The sequence below is a fragment of the Phaethon lepturus genome, unplaced genomic scaffold (genome assembly GCF_000687285.1).
Source record: "Phaethon lepturus isolate BGI_N335 unplaced genomic scaffold, ASM68728v1 scaffold8292, whole genome shotgun sequence".
Taxonomy (NCBI): domain Eukaryota; kingdom Metazoa; phylum Chordata; class Aves; order Phaethontiformes; family Phaethontidae; genus Phaethon; species Phaethon lepturus.
In genome coordinates this window covers 16,813-39,486 of record NW_010525473.1, presented here as the reverse complement: position 1 = coordinate 39,486, position 22,674 = coordinate 16,813, and the positions used below count along the sequence as shown (strand labels likewise).

General features: G+C 37.4%; 1 protein-coding gene across 1 annotated transcript in view; it reads left to right on the top strand.

Annotated features, from left to right (window-relative positions):
* The window catches only part of LOC104617431 (E3 ubiquitin-protein ligase UBR3-like), a gene marked incomplete at its 5' end in the record, with an annotated part of 48,970 nt that overhangs the window by 21,155 nt on the left and 5,141 nt on the right, over positions 1-22,674 (top strand). The window contains 5 exons of the mRNA XM_010282752.1: positions 2,323-2,428; positions 10,658-10,758; positions 17,713-17,837; positions 21,357-21,464; positions 21,966-22,076. Coding sequence (XP_010281054.1) covers positions 2,323-2,428; positions 10,658-10,758; positions 17,713-17,837; positions 21,357-21,464; positions 21,966-22,076 — 551 coding nt within the window. The remainder of the gene's footprint in view (positions 1-2,322; positions 2,429-10,657; positions 10,759-17,712; positions 17,838-21,356; positions 21,465-21,965; positions 22,077-22,674) is intronic.

Below are 22,674 nucleotides of genomic sequence, written 5' to 3'. Positions count from 1 at the left end.
AGGCCGTTTCGGTGGCAGTGTTCCCGTTAGGGGGCAATGTTATTCCTTGGTTACCCCGGCTCTGGAAACAAGCATGGCTGTGCTGCACTGGCTTAGAGAGTATCGTAATATTTTTAAGCCCCTTCATAAAAACTATTTCATAAAAGGTCATTGTAACCATACCTGATTACCTACTTCCAAGCTTTACATTTACGTGCTAGACACGTTTTCTTGCAAAGGAGCAATAGCTGCCTTAAGCACAAAAAAAATATTTTCTTACAAGACTGCTTAACTGAATTTTTTGTTCAGATTCAGTCGATGTTAAAATGTATCTCGATTCTATAAATGTTACGCACTTGGAGATGTAAGTAAGTAAATTCTTCAGTACTAGAGTTTGGTGCTTGCCTGCTTAATTTCATATCAGTAAAAGCTCAGGAAAATAGCTAGTAAAGGAACAGAGGGTTAATTAATTATGCTAAGCTTTTTTTTTTCTGCACATAGTTGCCCATTTCTGTTTGAGGCAAGGAGCAGTTCAGAAAAAAATTACATTCCTCTTAGTAGCGGAGAGGCAAGAGGGAAGGAACTGATACTTTCATGAGTTTCATTACAAATAAAACCATACTGGAGGGATTTTTTTATTATTTTGATGAAATATCAGAGTATTTTCACGGTTTTGAAGTTTGTCACCAAAGCCACGTTTTGCTAGAATCTCTTACCAGGAGAAAAGATGATTTATTTTGTCCTCATTGACTGTTTTTATTCAGAAAGCAGGTGACAGGAATCAATTGCAATGCCATGTACATCTCCAATTATTTTACAAACCCCAGGAGCTAATTACAGCCCTCAGGCTCTGGCAGTCATCTGACTTCATCATGCGACTTTTTTGGCCATTGCGTACCACTGAGTAATTGTCTATTTATGGAAAATAAATTAATAGCTGCTATTTCTCCTTAAAAAAGAGGACCTGTGAGTGAGTGTGTAGGTTGAGCAAGTGGGTTTCAGAGAGAAGGGAGAGAGATTAAGAGAATAGGAGGCAAAGGGATCAATTGAAATAATAAAAGAGGGTTGGGGGAAAGAAGATGGCAAGATACTAAGGGAAGATGTTAAAATGAAAGGGAGGAAGGAAGCAGGATCCCAGAAAATTGAACAGGGGAAGCAAACACAGCAGCAAATAGCAAGATATAGTGTGATGGGAGGAAAAATGGGAGCAAAACTGTGGGAATAGTGTTTTAAAATATGATTTTAATATAAACCTGTGAAGATTAAAAAAGATGCTTTTTCTGCAAACTGTAACTGTGTTATAAACACAGAAAAAGAAGTGAAGTCTGAGATTCTTATTGTACGTACCTCTGTGAAAAGGCTGTCAACATAGATGGTGCCTGCTGCCTTAGCTCACTTAAGTGGAGAAAGGATTCGATGTTACCTTTATTTGTGTTGATCATATGATTCATAGAGAAATGAAAACTGCATTTTACTATATGATACTGCAGTAATGTGCTTTAATAATAATAAACGAAGCATCCTTTGTTCAAAAGGTTCTAGAAGTGTTTTGCAAATTATATTTTTGACACAGTGGATGTACAGGAGGTTTTGAATTGATGAATATTAGCAAACTTTGCCTGCAGGCTGTATACAATCTTTGCAATTATAAAGACCGTTGCTACTTTAGTGTCGCTGTGGTGTGGTCAGAAGTTTGCGGGTTTTTGTCTGCCAAAAGTTACCTACAAAATAACCTTATGAAGGCAGAAGGAATAATAACCCTTTAAGGATGAAAAGCTGAATGGGCTTGCTATAGGCCAGAACTTTTAGCAACTTTAGGGTAATTTCAAGTATGTTTTGCACAGAACTTAACTGTGAGAGCGAGCTGTGTATTAAAAGTATATCAGTCCCCGTTTAGAAGAGATGTTTAGGAAATAACGGCTTCTAGCATAAACTGGAGAGGGAAGTGAAGGGAGCATGGAACCTTAGCAACATAAGAGCACATGAAACAGGATTTTTACGAAGACTATAATTAAGTATATGGAGCTGGTGTTTTACGAGCACTAAAACAACTGAGATCTGGTCAAAGCTTTCTAAACAGCCTTTCTCTGTTTCAGAATTTCAGGAGAGGAGAAAAAAACCTGTTTTTTTCGTATACACGCATATGTTCACTGCCTTCTATTGAAATCTTACTTCTCTTCAAAACCTTTAAAAAAAAAAAAAGATGCATGTTAGGATACCAGCTTATTTGGAATGAGATTACAGACTTTACAGAATCTTGTAAAATAAATGATGGCAACTTAATGTAAAATACTTCATATAATTGTACATAATAATCAGCAACCTATCTTCTTCATCTTTCAGATCAGCTGTTCCATGTGTTGGCCATGCACATGCGCCTCTACAGTATAGACTCTGCATACAATCCCTGGAGAAAACTAACCCAGCCGATGCAGGATAAAAATTCAGAGCAAGTATTTTAATTTACCAAATATCAGTTTTACCTTGTGAAAGAAACATCCTTACAGAGGGACTTTGGGTAACTTTCTGTCTTAATTTAAATTCTCAGTGAGGTAGGCTGATGAATTTAACATCTAAACATTGTATGTATATATTTGTAAAAACACATTTTCAAATTTCTTTTACATAAAATCTTTGCGTACACATTCCAGTTTTGAGTTAAAGCTTAAATACGCCACTTGCAAGCTTAAGCACACGCAAATTTAATGCTGGGTAAGTGGATAGGTGCACTGCTGTTCTTGGTACAGATGCTAGACAAAATTTACATTGAGATTAAGTTCATAAATAGTTTATTGAAAGTTGGGCAATGACTAATAGCTGTTACAGAAATAACACAAGTAGGCCTAATATATGTGAGGAATGATTTTATTGGAAGGTAAAAGTTTTCATCATGCTTGTTATTTTAAGCAAGTTATTTACCTGAAGTTGCTTGTAAAATACCAACCTTACATATACAGCTGTACAAGGATTAACAATATAAAAAATGGAGCCGTGTAGCTGTGTTCCACAAGGACTCGTCTTCCTACTTGACTTAAGACCCTTCACTTTTCAGATTCTACCTTGACTGTGAGAAGAAAGGTTTCTTGCCTAAAACCAGATGATTATTTTTCCTCATAAGAGGAAAACAGTATTTTTTTTTTTTCTCTTGGGACACTGAGCATCTTCTTCATAGCTAAAGTCTCCACTTTGTAGCTTGCAGTAATGAAGACTTGTCTTTTTAGTATGTACCCAGCTGTGTATTTGTCAGTGTGTTCTAGGAGCCTGGGGGAGAAATCATCATCAGATTGAAAAAATTCATCTAGGATAGTGATGCCACAATCCTAACCTGCAAATTAGGAAAAATTTGTGCTTGCATCTATAGTTTGAGATTTTACTGTTTGTCCTTTTGGACCCAGGTCTTTTTTTGCAATCAACATTAGATTATTACAGTAATTAGACTAGATTAACAGATTAGTTTATAAACCATTAGCAGAACAAAGCATCAAAAATATTGTAACTTGAAAACTTGTTACTCAGCATGCATTCAAATAGCTTTGAGAGTATGTTTTCGTGTGATTCTGCTCTCATCTAGACTGAGCAGTGGAACAAGGTTAATAAATTTGGTTTATGGTTGACTCAAGTTATACCAGGCAAAATTAAGATCATGTTGATAGGCCGCTGACAGTCAGACTGGCTGTGGGACTGATCATGCACTTCTCATTTTGGTATTTGAAGAGCTTGCTGGCTTTAGAAGCAGCAGTTAACAGAGGAGCTGTTTTTTCTGCATGTGCAACTTTTTTTCACTCTTAGAGACTTGATGGAATTCAGCATGCGTTGGTCATATCAACGTTAGATGGCTGCAAGTTAGATTTCATTAGGCAGTATATTGAACCACTGTGAAATGAATGGTGTGGTGGACCATAATGGCTTGCTCTGCAGATGTTGCATGTTGGGAATGCATTTGAGGAGTTCTCTTGTTTTCTGCACTGGTTTTTAAGATTTCTTGGTAGACTTGCTGATGTTGGTTTGGCACTGTGTTCTAAGTGGTTTAGGAAGCTATAACCAAGAGATCATCCGTTTTGCCATGAAATAGTTTACTGTTGACATGCACAGATGCAATCAAGCTGGAATTTTTTTGCTCGCTCCTTGGAGTGGTTTTCCTACCTTAGTCTGCAGACCCCAGAAAGCTGCAGAGGAGGCAACCTGGGGACATGTTTTTAATGTATAAATCAGAGCATAATATGGATATTTGTGACTATATTTTAGAAATTTGAAGTAGTAGTTTCACTTGAAGATGGCATTCATATGATTGCTGTGTATGATCTAATTGCACACTTCTTAGAGTCACACAGTCTTTTGAGAAATCCAGAATAGCAGATTTTTTCAGGTACAGTAAAGAGTGCTCAGAGCAATTAGAAGGTGATATGCTGCTGTAAACTGAAGAAGATTAAGAGGGTGGTGGAGAAATACCACTGCAGATTTAAGAGGTGGATAGCACTCTGCCATTTTGAAGCTAACTGAATCATCAGCCTGACCAGTACACGAGACTTTAAGTAAAGACTTGTTAGGAAAAAAAAAAAGTCAATGAGAGGAAAAGATCTATATTATCTGACTATATTACTGGGATTCCAAACAATTTAACATCAGGAAAGTCACAGGAGAAAAATAACTTTAAACCAACATGCTATATTTTTCTATTTAATTTTTATTTTAAATCATTATTTCAGTTGAAAGCAATTTTCCAGAGAAGTTAGTTGCATCTTTATTTGTTAAAAAAGATAATTTTCAAAACTAAAAAAGTAAATAATGTATGGGATACAAGTGCCATTGCATTATTTTCACCCTTATTTAATTGTGGCTACTTGATTTAAATAAGTTATTATTTACAATTAAAACTACCCAGGTATAGAGCTCTCAATTTTTAGCTTGGTTTTCCACAACCCAGCTATCATTATTCATAAATCATACCTTAGATTTCATGTGTCTGGGAGAACTGATCAAAGTAATTTGTAAAGACTCTCACAGAATTGCTCTACTATACTTCCCAAAGCCCCTGGTTTTGCCTGGTGTCATCTTCAACAACTGTACCTAGGTCGCTCCGTAGTTGAAAATGGCAGCTGAGAGGAAAGATAGGAAGGAGCTCATGCAGTCACACCAAGGTAAAGTAGAAACAAGGAGATTTTGAGCAAGAGGATACCCTATCAAAAAGGGCCTAAATAATGTGAACTGTTTGAAGGAAGAGGAAGGGAAAAAAGATAAAACTAAGTCTGATGAACTGTGAGTGGTATAGTGGCTTCTTTCTCCTATGCAGTTCATGTTGTCACATTTAATATATACTGGGTCCCACAGGCTGTGCTTCAGCAAATTGTTCTACTAGGGGCAGATCTGGTTTCAAGCGTGATCAAATAAACAATTACTGTGGTGTAAGTGGGGAATAGTAGCTGCTGGCAGGGGGCAGAGAAGGAGCAGCTGGAGGCAATAATTACTAAACCCAGATGTGAATTTAATGGACTAGTCCAAACAGCCAGAGTTTCAGGAATGGCAAACCTGAAATAAAAGTCTGTACATTTCTTTAAATTTACATCTCTACGAAGGCTGAAATTTTTGTCTGTTTTGACAGACAAAGTGTGTGGCAAAAAATAATTCGGTAAAGCATTAAGGATCTTTGCAGTAGAAGCACTTGCAGGGAGAAACTGCATGATAAAGTGAAATGCTGAAACATACTGGGTTATTTTTACTAAAGCGTTTTGCTGTTGTTTTGTTCCAAATTAGGTTGCTTGGGTGATTGTTTATAGTGTCATACTGGGGCAACAAACTGCAGCATAGGGATGGGAATGAGCAACCGTGTGTGGGAACCTCTTAAGTCACATCTCCATCACAGAAACTTGTGAAATGAGAAAAATAAAACAGTTTTTATGAAGATGGTCCAAGGCAAAGAGTAGGATGATGGGACAGCAGAGTTTAGTTAAGGTTTGTGTAAGAGGTGGTATACCTGCTGCGACAGGACTTATGTGATCTATTCAATAAACACACAAATCCTTCCTGAAACACCAATGTCTCAGGACATAAGTTATGATACGGAGGTTTTGACAGCAGCACCAGCTTCAGGAGTACTTGCTTTTGGCTGTTTCTTCCTTCCCCTGTACTGTAGCTCACCATCTTCTTCAGCTGTGCTGATGTAACTTGAGCAGGCTGCATCAGAAACAAAGTCAAGGAATTAATCCATGTTTTCAAAAAGGTTAATTTGAATAAGTTAGGGAGCAGGTGACAAGACTGGGGGCTGATGGTGAAAGAGAGAACAGAAGATGCCTAATGTTAGTACTGTCGGTAAAATCCTGTGTTGTATAATGAGAAAAACTGACCTGCTGTAAAATCTGCTGTGACACAATGAAGAGCAAATATGAAATTGTGATTATATGCTAGAATGTAGCCAAAATAAATAGTAGCATTCTCCATTCTTATCATGAACATTAGAAACTGTGTATTACTCTGACCTTTCTGCAGGCTGGGATTTGTGGGCTGTATTTCTCATCCTGCAAATACTGAAGAGAATATCAATTTGCCCTAGTTGATTAAGGCTTTGTTTAGCTGTATCCATATCCCTGCGTCTCACGTTTTCTGTATCTGACAGTTTGAAGAAGTGTGAGGCTCAAAACTGCCACTTTATTTATTGACTTTCTAACTTTATAAGCAGTTGGAGTTAGAATCAAACAAAAGTGTCTCTAGCTGAGAGAAGAGGAGAAGGGGAGCATATATGTAAGGAAGGGACATAAGCAAATGCTGCTTGTTTCAAAGTAGAACAGAATTTTCTATTCCTCTGTACCCATTCCCGAAGAAGTGAGTCCCGTATAACCTCTGTCAGGAGGAGGATGCGGAACACGGATGCAGAGTTGCTCAGCTGTCAGCTGATAGACAGCTCTGGTATTGGCACAGAGAGGTGCAGCCCAGTTACCTTGGACTGGAGGAGGGGCCAGTTCCATAAAGTCAGTCGAGCAATGAATATTTAATTCTTCATTTTGATACATGTTTATGTTGCACTGTGCAGTTTATTTCCACCTCCTCCCCACCCTCCTTTTTTTTGATGGATACAGCATACACCTATAATACATTTGAATCATTTTATATTACTTTGGTCTCATCTGAAATTGTACTTGCCTTCATTCAGTGCTTCTGTGGCACAATTTTATGTAGTCAGATTTATCAAGCTTTCACATATGCACTGGGGATTAACAGGATGGGCAAGTTCCATAAAACACATTTCTAAACACATTTTCTAAATTCAGTTTCAGTGTCATAATGAAGAAGTTGCTTAGGCTCTTAACAAATGACAGAGCAGTTTTCAAGTGCTTCTTATGCTGCAGCGCTTGACGTAAATGGAAGCCGCTTATCTAAAACCCTGACACTGAATGTAGCTTTACTTCTCCAATTCTTATGAAATGAATGAATAAATTAGACAAAGAATTCAGTTGGTCCTGCATATGAAAACAAGTTCATTTATTTGTGATGTTGCCAATCAGTCATGGTGTTCTGTATATATAAGAATATTTCCTAATTTTGTCAGACCTGGTATTTGCCCTAATTGTTACATAACTGTTAAATGATGATACCCCAGTCAGAAAGAGATGTTCAACTAAATGTGACCAGAGGGAGTGGTTGTTTGGTTGGATTTTTTTGTCTTAATGTTATTCCAAATTAATTTTTTCCCCAAATTTATATATTAGTTAAATTACTTCTCACCTTTAATTATTAAGAGATGCCCATGGTTTTAAAGTAATTACATAATGAGGGTTATTTTAAAACTCAGTGTCAGAGATGATAAAATAGAACTAGCCATAGGTAAAAGTGGAGTTAGAGAGACTTGGTGAGATTAGCATCTTCATTGCCTGTATAATTTTGAAAACGAGACTTGGAAGTGTGATAAAATATTTTGCCATCTTTGTTGTCTTTAGAATTCAATATACTCATTTTTACAGTATTTGGGTTTTGTTTGGGAGGCTTACATATGTAAGCTTACATTATAGATGTATATTTCTGTATGTTACAGTGTTTTAAGACAATAATTTTATGAAGTGATTGATCATATCAAAGGGCGTTATGGCTGGTGTTTATTTTATAGCTGTTTGGGTTCATTAATTCAAAAGGATCAGTTAGACCATGTTTTCTGTGACTTCATTTTATAAGACCAATCAACCAAGCTATTTGTGCTCATTCTCACAATCTCATGTTGCATAAAATGGCTGGAAACTTCAGACATTTAATAAAATTATTGCTTTGGAATGTGCCTTACTGAGCTGGGAGAGATGGGAAGGAGAGTAGTTAAAAATGTATAGTTGGATAATACACTTCATATGACCAAAAGTATTCTTTTAATCCTCCTCTTATATGACTGCTGCTGCATGTTACAAATTTGTATGATGGATGACTGCTAGTAGTGCCTTTTGTAGAGAGAAGTTTTGAGTTTTCATGAAATCAGCCACTATCTAGAGGTCTCCTTCCAAGAGCAGCATCATGTTTATGTGCCTCAGAGATGATAAGCTGGTTGGATCCCCAGAATATTAGAAGGCACTAAGGATCTTATGCGTGTATCCACATCCTACCGCAAGTGGACAGCCTTTTCCAGTACATGGTCTGCAAGAGCTCAGTTTGTCTGCTGTGTGTGTGATAGATGGCACCAAGGGGAGCTGGTGCCTTCATAAAGACGGGCATCAACTATGCTAATGGAGTAGCCAGTGCCAGCTGAGCTGGATCAGAGGAAGAGTTTGGTCCTCTTGGAAGAGAGGCGATAATTGGATCCTACAATAGTTCACCAGTTGTGCTTTGAAAGGGCAGAGCCGAGACAGAAGTGGGCTTGAATGTCCTTTCTGTATGTTTCTTTTTGCAATCTGGTTCTTTTTGTACAGAAACTTGAGAATTATGCTAGTGGATTAGCCAGTGCCAGCTGAGCTGGATCAGAGGAAGAGTGTGGTCCTCTTGGAAGAGAGGCGATAATTGGATCCTACAATAGTTCACCAGTTGTGCTTTGAAAGGGCAGAGCCGAGACAGAAGAGCTTGAATGTCCTTTCTGTATGTTTCTTTCCTCAATCTGGTTCTTTTTGTACAGAAACTTGAGCACTTGCTGCAGGGCTTAAGAAAGCCCCATTGAGAAACTCTACAGTCCACAGTGTCTTGCAGAACAACCAAAAGGAGGAGACTGCGGCTGTGCTTTTACGGGTAGATCTTAATAAGGATCTGTGTATGTTTTCAGTACAACTATCTAGCATTTCATCAGTTGTGGTTTACCTGCAGGACAGTTAAGATTGCTGGAACAAAGCATGAAAATAACCTTGAAACTGTAGCAGGTGGACATATTTTGATTTCCTGACTTTCAAAGGTGTTTTTTATGGAGGCCCCGGTGAAGTGCCACATGGCAAAGACCAGTGAGAAGAATGACTAAAGAGGAGGAAAAAAAGATGAAAAAGCCTAAGGTGCGATAGAAAGAAAATGCCCTTCCAGGACACCCCAATCACACACCAGTTGAAAGGAACTCTGCAGCATGTGATGTTTTCCTGTGCAACATTTGCGTCCATTTGTAAGAAGCTGTTGAGGACTCTTTTTTCCATGGGAGAGTCAGGGGCAGTTATTCTAGGGCCTCCCTATATAGCTCCTATGGTAGTAGTTCAGATAAATATCTCTCAGACAAACATCTCCTCCTCAGTTACTCCACTAGCGTTCAACAGCCCACCAGCTAGCACCACCACTGTTTGGGAATGGGAATAAGAACCCAAACAGCACTTTCTTCTGTGCGTGCTGCAGCAGGGGAAAGGTGGTGATGGAGAATGCATGTCGCATAGTACCCCCTACTCCTGCTTGAGATCTCCCTCATGCCCGAAATCAATAAAGAGGGGAGAATTTTTTTTTTTTTTTTTTTTGCCATTTTGACTCTGCTCTTGAACCTATAGAATATTGTTCATTGGAATATTGTTGGATATTGCTACACCAAGCTAGAAAAATACTACCTCCTATCTGCAAATATTTCCTGCTTTTAAGCATAAGACTACAAGGGGATCTTACATCATTCAGTGAATCCAAATAGTTTAAAAGTTTGCAGTATCTCTTTATTTGCTGTCCTTCTAGCCACATGGGGTTTTTAATGAAGAGTATGTGTAAGATTGCATAATCCCACCTGTGATGGCTGCTTGGGTCTTCATTTCCTTACATGAAGGAAAGCAATACCTTTTCTAAGGTTTCAGTGTTTTCCAACAGGAGCAATCCCTGTAACATGAATGGAATCTGAGGATTCGTTGTTACAGCATGGATAGATGTATACTTGTGAAATGCTAGGCTTTGTAAACCAATTAGATTATTATGCTACTATGCAGTATATTTTCTTATCTTAGAACACAAGTTCTAAAAGTGACATACTGAATGTTCCTTGAGTCCATACATAGAAAAAACTAATTTAGGCAGTTTGGGAAAATTTTAAAATACTTTAAAAAGAATCAGGTACCCAGAAATGGTAACTTCCTCATGAGTTATTACAATCCATTAGTAACAATAAATGGTTTTCAAATTGAGATCAGTTAGCAAATTGTCAGGTATTTGGCTTCTGTAAGCTTGATCTCAAATGTAATACTATTTAAAATAAAATGCAAAGTAAAATATGAAAATGAAAAATGGGTTTATAGTATCAGAAGTTATTTTCCTTGCGTTTTCTTTTCAGGCTGATAAGTGAAGAGCTGCCAGAAGTTCCTGTGCTTTACAGAGATGTCTCATCCCTTTTGCTTATCCAGATTTTAACCATGCCTCAACCATTGCACAAAGGTATGTTACAAAAAACTGTATGTTTAGATGATGATGTATATGAGGCTGCATTCATGGTGATTTCCAGGGTGGTAAATCACAGCTTGTCTACTGTGTATTCTAAAATAATGTTTCTGCCTTATCTACAGAAGGTGACACCGAACAGAAATTTATGTTGTGGGTTGACAGGCTTATCTGTGTCCCCTGTCTTCTCGCCTTATCAGTCAGCCTATTCAGTAAAGATACAAGAGCTGAGCAAAAACTACTAAGTACTTTTACTGAAGTGTCCTTTGTTTGACCTTCATCTCTTTGCTTAGAGGGGCAGCTCAATACTTCAAGTTGAACTGAGTGCCTAAGGGTGAAAGACTGTAATTTAGTTTGAATTTCAGAGTTTAAATAGCAGCAGTCTTACATAATAGGAGATCACATATGAAGATGATAGTTGCTGTAATGCAGTAACTTCAACAGAGACAGCATATAGTATAATTTGGAATAAATATTACATACATATTTAAGAACTAAATTTTTTTCATTACTAAAATCAAAACTGTTTTAAAACCTGAATTTCTTTTCCTGTATAAGAGGAACAGCTGAGCCTGATCCACCTTGCTAATAGACAGTGTATGCTCCAGAAGATGAGTAGTTCAGACTCTCTGGTCTCTGGCTTGATCATTTATAGCTATACCTTTATTTTAAAATGAGAACAAACAAACAAGTATCTTTCTACTACTTCACAATGAACAGAGTATCTGCTTTGGGGTCTGTGTGGCAATTTTGATACTTACTGGGCTTTGGTAATTTGTGAATAGTTAAATACAGGGACTGTTCCACTCTTCATGCGTACACCTAACTTACAAAGAATAGTAGAAACTCTGTTTCCACTTGAGGTGTTCAGTCCTCACTACTGAAGGTTCAAATTCAGCTCAGGTGACTCTGTGTGTATCTGTTAACGTTGTGGTTTTTTTGATTCATTGTATATGTTTATGGCTTAAGTATGTCCAGTAAATTATTAGAATATGAAAAAAAGAGGAGAATAAAATGTTTTTTAATAGGAATCCTATTGTCAAAAATACACTTTTTTTTTAAACTACAGTTTAACTTAAATTAACTTTTCTTGGAAGGACTTAATAAAAGCAGTAAACAAAAGCTTAACAAGACTAACATCTTCTGAAATACAGGAAAGGGAGTGATGAAACCAAAGTATGAACAACAGTCTTTTTGTAGTTTATAGTCAAGCATTGAAAACCACCATTTATGAAAGTATATCTTATCCTAGGAAAGGCAACATTTGGTTAATAGTACGGCATCCTATGGAGAAATCTGTAAAATACCACATATCAGCAGCACATATTGCCTTTGCTCTTATGTTTAGTATATGTTGCTGTTGAAAGGGAAATGGCAAGTAGTAGGAAGAAGATGAATGTAACCACTTCAAATCTATGAAATAGTAAACTGGAAATAGATTGCCATTTATATTTCTAATTTTTGTTTCATCAAAATACTTAGGCAGAATAAAAAGAAAGCCTACCATGATTTCTTTGTCGTAAGGTGTAGAACGCAGTTCAGAAAAAATAGGTAGTAACAAATTTGTTTAGAATTTTTGCAATGTGAGTGTAGGTCACAGGGTTGAATTCGATGTCATTAATCCTTGGTAGAGAGCTGAGGCACGAAAAGGTAAAATGACTTGTGCAGGGTCACATGGCAGGCCAGTGACAGGGGTGAACCAAACCTGCATTGACCCTACTGCTTCCTTTCCTGGGGGGTGCAGGAGCTGTGGGCTTGGCTGGACACCAGTATGCAGACAGAAGGTTGATGCCTGTGTGCACTGATTGATACTTCCAGTATATTCCTTTAACAATATGCTTTACTACATTGCCGAAGAGGTGGTTTTGCAGTCTGGTGCAGAATGCCATGGTAGTGGTGTTAGAACACTTATAATGAAGGAAGAATCTGTAGAGTTCATAATCCATGAAGGATTTTCTTCTTCTTTTAGCACAGATGCTCTCCTATAATGGTACTGGTTTTGCAGTATCATTTATTAGGTATGTTGATGTATTCAGAGAAACCATGTTTGTATCCTTACAGGAAACTAAAACTGTTCATCAAGTATTAAATCTTCATGTTTTTACTCAAAATCCTTTTTGTTTACACGGTGTTTTCAAAAAAGAGTGCTCTGTAAGAAGGACCCAAGCTTCATCTCTTGCCCTTCAGATGAAGCACTAGGAATTGCATTAACTACCCTATTAACTGTTGGTATGGGTATCGGTATTGGTATCTTTTTGAATCCAACATTGATTAAAGCAATAAAAACGTCATTACTGTTCAGCCTCTTCATTCAGAGAGGAAAATTGACTTGAACACATCACAAAGAAAGAACACTCCAAATTACATCCTTGGGGTTTTTTACAGGAGAAACTTTGTGGTGGAGGTCAGAGCATTAACAAGCACTTACCAATTTACAAAGAAGGGCATGAGAAAGATAATATGTACCTCATGTGTTGTGTAATCAGCAAAATAAACACTGTGTTCACGATACTAAAACATTTCTGAATTTTGTTTGTTTGTTTGACACTAGAACATGGGCAGAGCTTTTATGGCTTCATATGCTCAGCGTTTTGAAATTGTGCAAGACTAAATACATAACCAGGCTTTTCCAGTTTAATTCCGTGGCAGTTGTTGGATGTTGGATTGCAGTGTTGTTGTAGTTCTCAGCTGTTGCAGAGGATGGACAGTGTTCATGGTGGTGTGAATTGGGTCTCTGTAGAAAATGAGGATGTTGTTTCTAGAACCTCTGGCTCCTTTCTTACAGTAATAGAAAATGGTGTTGCATATGAAGAAAGGTATTACAGCAGTGGAGAGAGTGGCTCGGTGGTTAACAAAACTTAAATCTGTCCTTGTAAATTGGATTCAACACTGCCCACCACCCCTTTCTGCAACACAATTTTTGTATTCTGAGCAAGTCATTTAATTCAAATTGGCCATTCTTCTTTGTTACCATCAATTGTAAAAAATTTTATTTTCTCAGTACCTGACTTGGGAGCCCTGTGGCCAGATTTCTGGAAGCGCAGAGTGCTCATAACTTCCAGTGATTTTCAGCTTCTGCTTTGCTTTGAATGTAAAAAATATAATACTGTTGCAAAGATTTAAAAACTGGGGTCTGGGTGAGCACAGCTGAGCCTGAGGCCAGTAGGTGCATAGAATTGGTGGTCAACTGGCCTGGCACTGTGCTTGGTGCCATACATGCAAGGAGTGCCATGCAGCAGGACAGGTGTTTGCCACCATGCTGTTACACAGCCTGGCGTTCCTCTGACATAGGCCACAGTGCTGCTTTCACGAGATCCGTGATTTGGAAGTGGTGGATGTGCTCCAACTTGCATTTGAGAGTTTAGCCCAACCTTTCTGGACTGTGGGAAAGGTTTTCTTCTCTGGTGTGTAACACCTAAATTCAGCCCAGTTTTTTGCAATTCCGGTAAGGCCCAGATGCTGAAGAACCTGACCTGAATGTTCTGACACATTCTTTTTCCATAAAGTTTCAATGACATGCAACAAAAGTGCAGCAAGTAGCACTCGGGCGAACACCAGCACTTTTCCTTAATGATTGGATAAGGATCTTGACTAAATATAGAATGAATGTAATCAACTTGAATAGTATCCAATTTCAATGTGGAATCTGAAATATTTATCTGTATCCTGGAACTTTCAATGTACCTTCCATGGATTATCTGAAGTTCAGTGCTGTCTCCCTTTGTTCTGAAGGCATTTTTTCAAGTTACTGTTCAAGCTTTAGATCAAGAAGAATATTTTAAAGGTTAGGTATATAAAGATGCCCTTCCAAATTCACTAAAGGTCCTAGGTCCTTAATTTTGTATTTGGTTTGCTTTGTGGATTCTTTCTGCCGTCACTGCCTGCCAGCATCTATCATCTAATTTGATATTGAAATTAAAAGATGCATATTGTTAGTAATACACTTATTCATCTGCACATTTCTTGCACTATTTTTAAAATTAGAGTTCTAGAAGTGTTTCCTGTATAAACTTTATTTTTAAGGGGGTTTGTTTAATGCATGTAATGGATGGGATGCTGTGAAGTAATGTGGTTCCAGAAAGTTTTGTTTAAAAAAGTTTTTAAAATAGGAGTGTAATAACATTTCTTAATATTATTCAAAAATAAGTACAAAAATTCTGCATTAACTTCTGTTTTGATTATAATGGCCTAGCCATAATAATATAACTTTTAGACTGTCAGAATATCAGATTAAGTTTTTTATGTACACACACAGAAGTTCTAACTGCATTTTAGTGCAGAACGTTGCACACTATATCATCTGCAACAGAAGGGACTGACAGCATTTCCATAATTTACTCTACAGCATACAAATATACTAGCAATCTTTAGAATTATTAAATCGAAAAGACGATGTAGCAAAACCACAGCCTCCACCAGAGGGGCAGCAGGAAAACACCACACAGCCATGCACACGTTGCAGAAAGGCAAATAAAATCGCTCTTTGCAGTAAACAAGAACATAACAGCTCCAGCATTATAGATACTACAGCTGTCAAATATTTTGCATTTTACAAATAAGAGATAACACACAGTAGTGAAACGATAATTGATCCTCTGACTGGTGCTTTTATTATGTCTCCCACAGGATGTTTTTGTGACTATAAAATACTTGTTTTCAAAGCCTTGGTGCTCACTACACAGCATGCTGCCTCTGAGCGGCTCCTGTGATACTCTCCTTTAAAAAAGAAAAAAAAAGAAAAAAAAAGAAAAAGCTTGTGCAGAAGTCAGGACTTCTTAAGAGCAACCCAGATGTGGGAGGGTGCATTTTTTGTCCAATTCTGGCTTCTCCAAAAATGTAATTTGTAGTCATTTGAGTCACATGCATGTAAGTAAATATAAGAACATTAATATATTGAAAAAAACATAATACATGCTAGATATTTCTGGTGAATTGAACAATTAGTGTTAAGGTGGGGATAGGGACAAGGATTAATTATATTTAATAAAAAACTGATTTTTAAAAATGTAATAGTTCTAGAGGGTGCTAAGACACCCGGTGTTGAGCACTGTGTAATCACCTCAGCAGAAAAGAAAGCACTAGAAGATGAAGTGGGCTATGGCATTGGTGAATGTTGACCAGCAGTCTTGTTTTGCTGCTCTAAGTGCAGTGGTTTTCATTCAGGCTTTCACAGTGTAAAATTCATCTCTATTGCTTGTACCTGCTGTTGATGAAGACAGAGCTCAGTACTTGATTTCAGTTCTAGCTACGATTGTAGACTGTAGCTCAGGCTGAAGAAGCAATTTTTACAATTCTGTGAGTGCATGTGGTTTAATCTTGTAGGTCTCAGTCCCTGAAAATTTACTGGAAACTTGCCTGTTATTATTCGTCAGGAGGAGGATTGCTGAGAAAATGGAGGTTTCAGCAGAGGAAAAAAGTAGGGCCTAGAGATTTAATTGGATCTAGTGAATTCTCCTTCTGGGGAAATGTGGAGAGGAAAAATCATAATACTATCCGCTCTAGAATGGGGAGATGAAGTATAGCAGCATTCATTGTCATGTTTAACATAAGCTCCATAGGAAGATAATAATGAAAAAAGTACACTTTTAATTACATAGTTACAAATGATCATTTAGGTGCTTAAGTTGTGCTTATTGTATACTCAGTGACATTAAAAAAATTTCAAAATCCATGTCTGCGTTGGTTTGTAAACATTTGTTACATAAAAAAGCTATTGTTATTTCACAAATTCAATTATGTACTCAAGTCCTTGCTGTGTTTGTTTTAGAACCCAGTGGTGGGTTTTGATATTAGATACAAGAAAGGAGAAGCAAGGGGTTTCATCTCCCTTACCTCCTTCTCATTTTCACATACAAAGCTTGTTTAAATCCTTTGGGAAGAAAGAATGAATTTAACCCAATTTTTGTGAGGTGCTTATGTAAATAAAATTGTTTTGCTTGACTTCAAAGCCTGATAGGACTTTTTAAAACCCTCATTTTTGTATACATTTTTTTAGATATATATTAATGTTTGTGCTTAAGGAATGGTGTAAGTGATGATAGAAACTTCTTTGATCTGCCTAGATTTAAAAAAAATCAGGTTATTTGGGATGGGAAATACAACCTGAAGTAAAAAGAGAAAAAAGGACTGCTACCATATCTTTATTTCAGAGAATGATCACATTCACCTTTTTTCCTGTTGCAATTTTAGGAAGTCTTATATTTGCCTCTATTCCAAAAAAGATTTGAAAGCCTTTCTCCTGCAGCCTTTATGTAGGCAATAATAATCCTTTAAATATTACAAAAAACTGTAAACAAATAAAGATCTTTCAAAAGAAGGTAAGTTCTAAAATGACATTGTCTTTGTCCTGCTGCTGTATTCACATGAGGTCCAGGAAATAGGTACTCACTAAAGAGTGATTTGCAGCAAGTCTTGTACAGCTGGATCCATACCTGGAAGTGAAGGGGTAGAAACTGAAGTCTGGTAAATGTCCTTCTTGCAGTGATATCTTTGAGAACTTAACTTTTCCAGTGTTTGTATGAATGTAACACCCCAGATGGTTTAATCATTGCCAGAAGAGATGGCAGGATATGCATTTGCTTACATCTACAACACCCAATTAGTTGTAGCCATCAGTAATTGGTAGCTTTACTTGATGTAACATTTGGACAAAACAGAATTTCGTGGTATCACCAGGCCCCTAAGAAGAAGTCACTCCTGATCAGGGCTAAGATGAACATATGGAGCAGTGGAAAATTACTTGCCCTGTACTTATCCTGTTCACTACAGCTGCCAAGTCATTTCTGAAAGCCAGTAAATATATTTATGCTGTTTTGTATGCTTTGGGAGGGTTCATTTGGTATAGCTCTTGCTTTTCATTTGAGAAGCATCATTTCCATAACTACAGACTCTGTAATCAGTACATTTGCTAACAATATCAAGTGTTAAAAAATTACTTTCTTTGTTTTACAGAACACTTCACCTGCATTATTAAAGTGCTGTTCACTTTATTGTATACTCAAGCCTTGGCAGCACTTTCTGTTAAATGCAGTGCTGAAGATAGGATGGCATGGAAAGAGTCAGGAGCTCTCAAAAAGGTTGGTTAATTTATTAAAACATTTATGAAATTTTGCTTATGTATTTCTGAGAGGAATGTAACAGGTACTTCAGCTTTGCATATAATAATTTGCTTCTGCTTTACAAAAATCCAGTGTTTTATTTCTGTGTGTGCAATTTTTGCAGTTTTGGTATATGATGAGACTTACAATATCTAGTTCCAGAACTGGGTGTCAGATTTGAGTCTGTGTCTCTATAGTTTCAGTCTTGAGTTTGTTGCAGTTGTATTGAGTGAATGCAGCTTTCCTTCCTGTGAAATAGAAGTTGTCCTTGGTAAACAATTGGTTGATCTGATGCACTCCTTTACAGGAAAAGCAGGCAAGCTTGTTGGTGGGGGGAAAAAGCGCTGTCCTTTTCTTATTTGTAGCTAGCCATATAAATGTGTCTCAGTATGTGGTCCAGAGTGCTTATGTGATGAAGAGGCAAAGAAGGACATTTGTAGACTAGGCCAGTAGATATTTCACTATCATTTCCTTGCCTTTTGATAGTATTTACAAGTAAAGTGAAGGTGCATCTTTCTATTTTAGTTGAGCTGATTGAATGCCAGTTCCCACCAAAAGACACAGTTCCCTGCAGTGGCATTCATTAATCCTTCAGTTCATTTTCTGCTGAGCGGATTGATTTTACAGAAGGTCAGGAGAGTGCCAGTGCCAGTGCCAGGCCAAGGGAAAGGATGGAAGCGTTGGGGCCAGGAGAGGAAATGGCAAGAGGAATACCCCTTTATACAACAGCTGGGCCTTAGATTATGTTGGCTGTAAAACCAAATGCCCACTGAGAAGCATGGACTGCTTTTCACATGTAAGTTAGATCACAGCTCCAAGCTAGTAAAGACAAATTATCTGCTGGCCAAACTGCTACTATGCAGGATGCTTTTTTCTGGACTTGCATTAAGCATTTGAGATCACTGGCAGTACTACATTTTGTTAGCTCCTTCTCTACCCCCTTCTTTCAATATATTGTATTTTTCTTAGAATTTCAAGAACATTTGCTTGAGATTGGTGGTGGTGAGGGTTTTTTCCATTTTTTTGTTTACTTGATTCCCCAGTGATAGATGAATTTGCAGTTTAAAGAGCGTGGCAGAAAGCATATAAACAGATTAAAGTGTTACCAGTTTATATTCTCTCATAGTCCATACGATAAACATGGACTGCCTTTTTCTTAGTAGCAGAGGTTGGAGTTTATCTGAACATATATTTACAATGCTTAATTTTCTGTCTACAGTGAGAGATTTTATTGTATGAAAATAGACTTAGGGCATGTGGTGGGTGGGCTTGCTACCAAACACCTAAGGTGTTTGCTTATAGCAGCATGTGAAAGCACTTGCTTCACATAAGGCACTTTCTACTTGAGGCTTGCAAATTATGATAATGGCTCAGATAATGGCTTTAGGAAGTAGCGATCTCCCTCGATATTAAAGACAGTCCATTTTAGTGGAATTTTCACAAGTCTGCTTGTCTTTGAGGGATGATAAGGCCAAGTGAGAAATAGTAGCACATTAAACAGCATGTTACTGTGAAGGGATGTTGTGATTTAGTGTAATTCAAAAAACAACAGATTAACTTTTGTCAATTTGAGAATTTTGACTTTTCTCCCACTGAAGAAGCCCACTGAAGGCTGACAGTTTTCAAGTGGGAAAGCAAAAGAGGTAGGAGGTAGATATGAACACTGCTTCCTGCTGCATATGTACTGTACTGACAGCATCTCTCACTCTCCCTTGAAAACATCCTCCTCCTCCCTCGCCTGTCTCATGTGGATCATCTGTGTACAAAGGTCCAAGTTCTGACAGCAGCTTAGTACTGTGTGCTTAAGGTGATCTCTGCATGATCCTCGGCCTTCAGGGACTCCTACACTTCCTTCCTGGCTTCCATCCCACCCCAGTGATAGTCCACCTCAACTCCAGAGGCTTTGCAAAAGTCCCACATGCAAGTTTGCCCTTCCCCAGATGTCTTTCCAGTTTCCTGCTCCTCCTCCTGCATAATGTTGCTGCCTGGACCATATGTGTGTGCAAGAGGCTTCTGAGCACTGAGGACCAGCCACCTGGTAATCACACAGCTCCCTGTTCCTCTCTTCCAGCCCTTTGGCAGCCCTTCTTTTCTTGAGCTTAGCCATAGTCCTCAGACGAATTCTTTCTCTTTGCATGTCAAGAGGGAAGTTTTAGTTTAGGAATCCACGTTCATTCTTTAGAGTTTCTGGAGGCCCAAATGGTTTTAAAGTATGGTTCAGGCTGGCTTTTTCTTATGTGCTGACAAAACTGACATTTTGATCCCAGGATGACTACACAGATCACACTTGCTTAACTTTTGTCTGTGGGTAAGGCCAAGTGAATCTATTTCAGTTTGGTATTCCAGACATTAAACACAAGCTGAAGTCTTCCCTCTATATCCATGACACATAATCAAACAACATTAAGAGTTTAATTTCTCAGCAGGGCTGAGAGGTGGATATTCTACTTTTGATTCCCAACTTCACTCTCATTGCCTTTGCAAGGTGCCTTTTGGTATCTAAGCAGCATGCTGTAAATGGACTAAACTTCCAGGAATAATGTAGATGAAAAGTCTGTCCTAACTGCCATTTTAAGTATATGTTGCCTTCTGGTTCTTAGACTATGAGCATAAACAGCAAGTCTGCCTTCCCAATGCTGAAAGGTGAAGACCTCATCTAAAATTAACAATTATAATTGATGTCAAAAGTCACAAAAGCAGCCAACTGATGACTTCTATACATTGTTATGTGCCAAAGTGTTTACATGCTTAATCTCACCTAGTTGCTTTGGAATTTTTTTTAAGAATCCCAGTAACATTCCACTCCCTCATTGTTTGTTACATTGATGATATGCTGAGAGAGCTCAAAATTCACGTCCAATCATGTTTTTCTTGGGTAGAATTTATTATGACTTAGAAGAAAAATATTTATGGGAATACTGCTTTCTATTTCGATGGTTTTCTGTAATTGTTGTCTTTAAACGTAAATGCTCTGGCACGAGGATAAGTGGCTAATTTATTCTTTCCACTATATATTTTTTCCCATCTGTAGTAGATATTGTTCATTCCAAACACAACTTTCCATTTTCTGATAGACTCATTTCAACTTAAAATAGATAGCAAGTGGTTTGTAATTCATTCTGGTCAGTACATTTTAGATTTTTTTTTTTTCTAATTAGTTGTATTAGAATTCAAATTCTGTCAAAACAATATATCCGTGAAGTGATTCTTCCTAATTTTAACATAAGTATTTTTATACTCACACAAAAAACATGGGAAATGCAACATTATAAAAGTGATTTCTTATAACACACTGAAGTAGCAATTCATATTTCACACTGTGAGCTAAATGCATTCCCTTTCTGTACAATTTTTTTTTTAAAAACTATGTGTATCTTTTTAGGTCAAAATTCATGTGTTGATCAAAAGGAAATGTACTTCATCGATGTTACTTTTACAAGAACTTTTTCTCCTTTTCATAACCAGTGCATTTTGGATTTCTTTCCTTCTTATTTGCAGAACACATCCAGTGGAGAAAAATCTTGGGAAGTATTGCTGGGTCATGTGATTAGTGAGCTGTCTAAGGGGAAGATATATGAAGAAGGAGAGACTGAAGAATTAACAGTGGTATTGGGAAATCTCTTGAGAATTTATCCAGCATGTCCCCTTTCTGTCTCTTATTTAAGTTTTTCTGCCTTGTTGTTATAATGATTTTTCTCTGATCTTGCTGAAGACGGCAGTACAACTCTCTATCTTCTAGATCAAAGCACATCCCTTTGGGACAGTTTGCCTGTGCAAATCTTTCTTTTACTAACATATATGGCCAGCGCTGTGTTGAGAAAGTTATTGACAAATACTTCTTATAATTGTGGTTTTTAATCGTATGTCTGAAAGACCTTTCAGAAACTTGGAAAACTGAATATTTAAGTACAAAAAACATTTGTCAAGGGGGAAAGAAAACCCACAGAGTTCTTTCAGATTATTAGTGAAATGGCGGCCTTTAGGATATGTGTTTGATGCAGTAGTTTATATAGTATGTTTAAAAAACGTGTGGTTCATACTGAGGTTTCTTACATAGGAGACAATTTATCTGGGGCAGAATTTAGTAGTTGCTTCCTTCCCCTGTAGGTGAATCCTGATTCTGTAGAGTGCTATCTGCAGCAGTTCTGCCTGCCTTTCCTCAGGATCACAAGCCTTCTTCAACACCACCTTTTTGGAGGGGATTTACCTAGTTGCCAGGTACAGATTGAGAGGAGCACACTCAAATGTTTCCATTTAAAAGGTAGAGATCAAAAATAAGACTTTTAAGGTGTCTGTTTCATGGTATGTATTTTCTATCCTAAGATTTTATTTTAATCATATTTTACAGCATTTCTCTACGGCATTGTTTCTCTACCATAAATTTGTTTTCAAGGCAGTTTCCCTGAAAAATGGCACTATATTGTTAAAATTCAGCAAACATATGCTTATTTTATTAGGTCCTAGGTGCCTGTCTCATAAAATACCAACATAGTTTTAAAACTTGTCTGGCATTTGCAGAGATGGCATAATTTCCACACAGACTGGAATTCAGTCCTGATTTTTCTTAATGCCTGTTAATACTTGGACTTTATTCTCAGAGGCATTGCATCAGCGGACAATTATTTACGTTCGTTAATTAGTTAAGTTCATTACTAAATCATGATTGATCTAAGTAGAGTTTGCTGCAGGTCAACTCCCTCATTTCCTTGCCTCAAAATCATCTCATCTCTAAAACAGTTACAAGCCAGTTTGGGGTGCTAAACAGGAAGAAAATTATTGCGGAGTTTGGGATTGTCTTTTTTTGGTTTGTGTTTTT